The 6,000-nt window shown below is 37.0% G+C and overlaps 1 protein-coding gene across 1 annotated transcript in view; it reads left to right on the plus strand.

The window, feature by feature from the left end:
• The window catches only part of UBE2W (ubiquitin conjugating enzyme E2 W), a 28,213-nt gene extending 26,306 nt beyond the window's left edge, over positions 1–1,907 (plus strand). The window contains exon 6 of the mRNA XM_056854371.1: positions 1,153–1,907. Within this exon, the coding sequence (XP_056710349.1) occupies positions 1,153–1,166 (14 nt within the window). The 3' untranslated portion in view covers positions 1,167–1,907. The remainder of the gene's footprint in view (positions 1–1,152) is intronic.
• Positions 1,908–6,000: the final 4,093 nt, after the last annotated feature.

Here is a 6,000-nt window from a genome sequence, read left to right on the forward strand (position 1 = left end):
TGGCTCTCCAGGGTGTCAAGCAGAGGTCTTTCGCATCACCTACTTGCCTGGTCACTTTATCTGGAGATGCCAGGGATTGAACCTGGGACCTTCTGCATGCCCAGCAGATGCTCTTCCACTGAGCCACAGCCCCTCTTATAGGCAAAGGCTTGGTCTGACCAGATTGTCGTTGGTGCAGCAGTACTATGCTGCTGCTGTCTGTACTCTGGCCCAGATGCCTGGCTGCACAGGTGCCATAATGGCAAACAGAGCAGTTCGAACAGCACTGCTGTGGCAGACAGGAATGCACACAGCTGACAGCAGGGCACCTAGGGGTTGTCAGCTCTCCTAACTCGGGACCCCGGGGCACTTGCTCCATGGTTAAGGCTGCCCCTGGATACAGAGAGAAATCAGGAAGACGGTTAATGTAAAACTGGTTGTGATGGGTGACTACTCTCATATTAACTGGATACATGTAAATTCATGCCATCATAGGAAAACAATGTCTAGGTGAAAACGTTTGATGTATACATTAATATAAAAGAAAATTTTATATTTATAAAACTGTACAATGTAGGTTAGAATAGGTGCAAATGTGTGGTGGCGTGGTTAAATAACAACAAAGAAACTTGGAAAAGTGCTGGATTTCGAAAACTCTAAAATGATCTCTGCACTAGGTGATGAGACAAAACAATAATAGGTGGGGTTCAGTGTAATTTAAGTGTGAAATGATAAACATGGTGCCAAAACAAATACCAGCTTCATACTGGTATTTGAACTGGATTTCATTGTAGCAAAGTAGAATGTTCTCTTTGAACAGTTCTTACACAAGCCACATGGTGTGGTGGGAATGCTGCTGTTTGAGGAAAACCAAGTCTGTTTTCCTGAGGTTCCACAGTTCTTTGGGTCTAAGGACTTGAGTCTTAATCTACCTGTGAATATAGTTTTAGAGAAGCAGTTTACTTGACTAGAGCTAATTTATTTCAGTTACATTTCTTTGCACAAAACAATACAATGGCTTGAGATCAGTCTTTTTTAGAATTTCATTTTTTTTCTGAATGCCTATTGAAGAAATATGTTTCTTATCACCTGTGTTGTCACAAAGTATTTCTTTATTAAAAGATATTGAATGCGCATGCATATATACTACATATTTTTTGTGTTCTTTTAAAGATGACACTTGTTGATGCCACCATTTTGAGATTCGCCTAACAGAAGATAGTCCTACTGAGAAAATGAGCACTTTGATCATTCAGTCTTTGAACTTTAACCTCTGACTGGAAGTGAGAATAGACAATGAAGACTACTTCCTTTGACTGCATTTTTACTAGTGTGCATTCTGGGCGCATGTTGATCGCTGGTTCAATCCATGCTGCTGACATGCTTTTCTTAGTCGTACAGTATTAATGCAGGTGTTGGGAAATATCAGAATTCCATTTTTTAAAATAAACTTTTGGAAGAATTTGACGTCTTCATGTATTGTGCAATAATATGATTCTTGACGGTTTTGGTATATCCATTGCCGGCAAAAGATTGTATCAGGAAACTTATACCCCTGCCACGAGAAAAGGTAGATGCATGATAGGGCCTATGAAAAGATTTAAGTATATTGGGATTATAAGTAATTTATCATTTTGAAAGCCACCTAATTGTTTAGATTTGGATTCTATGCACTGTGATCATAAGACTAGCAGCATGAATTAAACATGCTTCGCTAAAGGACTAATAAGATCATTGCATATTTATTGAACTGTCAATATTTTGACATGGAAGACTTTCAAGTTATATCAGCAGAGAGGTACGTATAATGTTATCCCTGTGGTGAAATAGATACCTTTTGTGTATATTATATTTCTGAAGCAAAGGTATGACTAAAATAAGGTAGGAATGATTTAATCAAGGCAAACTTTGTTCTGGAAATGGGAACAGATGGCCAATGATAGAACAATCTGCTGCAGTCCTTGAATGGGCTTGTTAATATGTACACTAGAGCTGTTTTCCAAGTAGATTGCACACTGTTAATTCCTACTAGCCTTCAGCATGAGCCCTGTTGCCTACACAATATTTCATTTATTTATATGTTTGGATTTTTTTTTTTTTGAGTTCGTGGTTTCTTCTGTGTTGTATGTCATGTTTGTATGTTACAAAACAATATTTTCACTGAAAAGCTGTCAGAAGATATTTTCTTGTAAACTATTTCTTTATCTTGTAAACGTTATCTTGTCTTTTAATCCTGTATTATAAAGAAAAAAATACATTTTGGACAGAGATGAACTGTTTTGACAAAAAGGTGTGGATCTTTTTATTTAAGTTTAGACAAAAGTATATTTTTCTTACCTTGCTTGTCCCATACAGCCATAGCAATTTTCCAGGTTTTTTCTTCAAAGATCTGACTACAACTAGATTTACCTTTTTATATAGAAAAACAATTGTTAAATAACAGTGAATTGTTCTTCACCTCTGTAATTTTATGATACTGCATCCAGGCTGTCTTTTTAGGAAGCACTGATGTCTTTTATAAACTTACTACCTTTACACATATGCAAACTTTCTATTTCAATACTCTTTTTAATGTTGCCTTACTGTTGCACTCAACAAAAAATCAAAACACAGTAGTCAATAAATGAATGTCTGAACTGAATAAAACTTACTTGATTTTTAAAGTAAGAACCAGATCAGCAAAGCTTAAAAAAGCCTACCAGAGTTGGCTGAAGATAATTCTAGTAGTTTTTTAAACTGCTGTATAATAACTTGCAAATTTTATAGATATGTACATACTACTGTACTTTGCAAATATCTAAAACATACAATTGATAAACTCAGGGGTGGGTAGAAATCAAATGGGAATATAATGGTGTTCATTGGTGGCACTGAATTGCAAGCTATTGATGTGGTAGGTGGTGTTTCAAACAAGAAACTGTTGCTTTTTCTATTTTGAGGGAATCTTTATTGGCCTCTTAAAATTTTTACAGACGCTGTGGATATAAACTTGTGTATAGCTGTTCGCAATCCTCCTTTACAAAATGAAATGTATTACTTTTGAATTTCTGTTAAGCCAAAAATACTATTGAGGAGTTAGGACATGTATTCCTTGTTGTAGTTTCTTCTATAATATTTTCATTTGTAAGTTAAACTACAACAATCGACTAGAAGATATTTACAAATTGATATATGCACGAGCAGTAACTACTGAATATTTCACCCATATCTTCATATTTGCATAACTTTTCACTTGATGTATGTGTTGGAAAACTATGTATATTGTTCATACTGCAGAATTGGATAATCATGTCAACTTGTTCTCCTGTCCACAGTGTTGGAACACCTTAATACACCTGAAAGAATGGCTTCATCTGTACATTTAAAAGATCAATGTAATTATTCCATACTGTGGATTATAAAGATTTTTAAAGATTCTTTGTGTACGTTTTCAAAATCCATGCATTAGTGTTGCACCTATTTTGATTCACTTATATAAATACCACAGTATGGATTAAATAGAAATTACTAAGCAAGCATTGAAGTATCTGGGTTTCTTTATGCTACTACTGTTTCTTTTAAATGTGTTAAATACTGTTATCTAAAAATACTGTCGCTCTTGCACTGAAGCAAAAATATAGGCTAGAATGAACCTTAAATAGAAAATCCTGGCGTTCACACTGCATATTAACTTCATAGTTCTTCTTTTCTTTTTGGTAGATTCATCTGCTTGAAAATTATTTTTTAAAGAATCTCCATTCAAATGTCTTTAATGGAGTTGTGTATTATGAATATGAGGTCCCAGTAGGCTACAGACACATGTCATCATACATCATTAGCCACAAACTTGCAATATGTATGTGCTACCACAATAGGACTTGCACCCGTATGAGGTGAGCTCACTGAAACTGCTGCTGAAAACAGAAAATATATGAAACCAATATAATTTATTTTGTACTGGCTGGATGTTTTGCTGAATGCGGCGTAGAGGTTATTTATTGTAAGCAGCAGTCAACATGGAACTCTTATGAAGAAATGACAGACTTTTTGTTTCAAGACCTTTTTTTGGTTCTGGTGATTTGGAGACTTACTATAAAACATTCTGCTGAAAAATCTTTTAAAACTCTACAAATACTGAAAGAAGAAAAATCCATTTGGCTGTTGTCTGTGATACTTAACTATGTCATCAAACTTCAGTGTAGGTCTCTTCTTTTTTAGAAAGATGAATGTTATACTTCCTGCAAGCAGAAAGGTATTGAACTAGTTTACCAAGATGAACTTAATTTTTTATGTATGTCTCTTCTGCTGCGGTATTATTATTTCTCAATAAAGTATTTTTTCAAACAGAGCACCACTTTTGCCTTGGTGCAAATGGAATGAACCCTATTTTCAATATTTATTACTTGAGTCTTGTTAAGATGTCATCAAGACCTGGTTAAGGACAACAGGCTCCTATGGATGCTCCAATTGCTTGCCTTGCAGGAGTGCAGAGAATCAGTAATATTAAAATTGGTTGATCTGAAGTAGTGGTCCCCAAAGTACTGCCCATCCATGTGTTTCGTGTGTGTGTGTGTGTGTAAAGTGCTGTCAAGTCGCAGCCGACTTATGGCGACCCCTTTTGGGGGGTTTTCATGGCAAGAGACTAACAGGTGGTTTGCCAGTGCCTTCCTCTGCACAGCAACCCTGGTATTCCTTGGTGGTCTCCCATCCAAATACTAACCAGGGCTGACCCTGCTTAGCTTCTGAGATCTTGTGTGTGTTAAGTGCCGTCAAGTCGCTTACGACTCATGACGACCCTATGAATGAAAGTCCTCCAAAATGTCCTATCTTTGACAGCCCTGCTCAGATCCTGCAAATTGAAGGCAGTGGCTTCCTTTATTGAGTCAATCCATCTCTTGTTGGGTCTTCCTCTTTTCCTGCTACCCTCAACTTTTCCTAGCATGACTGTCTGAGATCTTAGCAACCCACTATTTTCTTCCCTTAAACAAAGAATCAGTTCTTGCTTTCTTCCACCTCTTTGCAACAGGAGGTGCTTCAGAAGACCTGAGGAGGCATCACCTTCATGGCAAGAGGGAGCTGGCTGTTCAGAAACATTGCCTTTATTGTAGCAAGATGATTTGCTTGGAACTTCTCAATACTTTTGTGATTGGCCCTAGCCCAGATGATAGCCGTTTTGTGGTGGTTCTCAGTGTTCTCAAAATTTCAGAAGTGTCTATAAACTCAGCAAAGCTGGGAACCACTTTACTGGATGGTGGAAAGGCTTCATTAAACAAGAAAACTTTCCTACTGAGGCCTGTACTTCAAGAAAGCTGTTTGCAGTATATATTTGCTTCCTCCTATGGCTTTGCATCCTTTGGTCCTATAATGAATTGAGGGCTTTGGCCATCAAATGGAGGCTAGAAAACTGAGAAATACATTTAATATATTGTACAGCCCAAAATGAAATGCCACTCACAAGTACTACAGTCTCTCTACCTTTTCCATCCATGCTTCTCGGCTGCATTAAGTATTGATAGAAAGACAAAAAAGGTGTCATCTGATCTAGAGACGTACACTGTCAGGATGTTGTCTATGGTGTAGGTGGATGGATTCCCATTCTTTCCATTGTCACTAGACCTGGGTCAGCATAGGTATAATTTGAAGGCCCCTCTTGAAAAATCTCTGCAAATCCTATACATGTTTGTGATCTTCTGCACTTGCATATCTCTGTCCTAGTCAGGGTGTTGAACATGATGGTGAGTATCTGGTATTTGCCAAAATGATTAGCTGTAGCGCTGGCTGGGGAGCAATGGTATGATTAGTCTAATCAAACCTTGCTGTTTTTTTTTTTTTTTAAACCTGGTTAATGAGGGAAGGACATTATGGATGAGCTTTGCGAACTCAGAACCATTCCATTTTTTTTTATAATTTGCAAAATTGATTACAAGTCTCCATTTGTAGCTCTTTCATTTCAGACAGCCCCAGACTTCATGTTATGGGGGGAATCTGGGTATTCGTTGTATTGCATTATTTTCCATAATAGGTTGTTTCATTTACCTGTCA

Source organism: Euleptes europaea, chromosome 8 (assembly GCF_029931775.1).
Source record: "Euleptes europaea isolate rEulEur1 chromosome 8, rEulEur1.hap1, whole genome shotgun sequence".
NCBI classification, from domain to species: Eukaryota; Metazoa; Chordata; class Lepidosauria; order Squamata; family Sphaerodactylidae; genus Euleptes; species Euleptes europaea.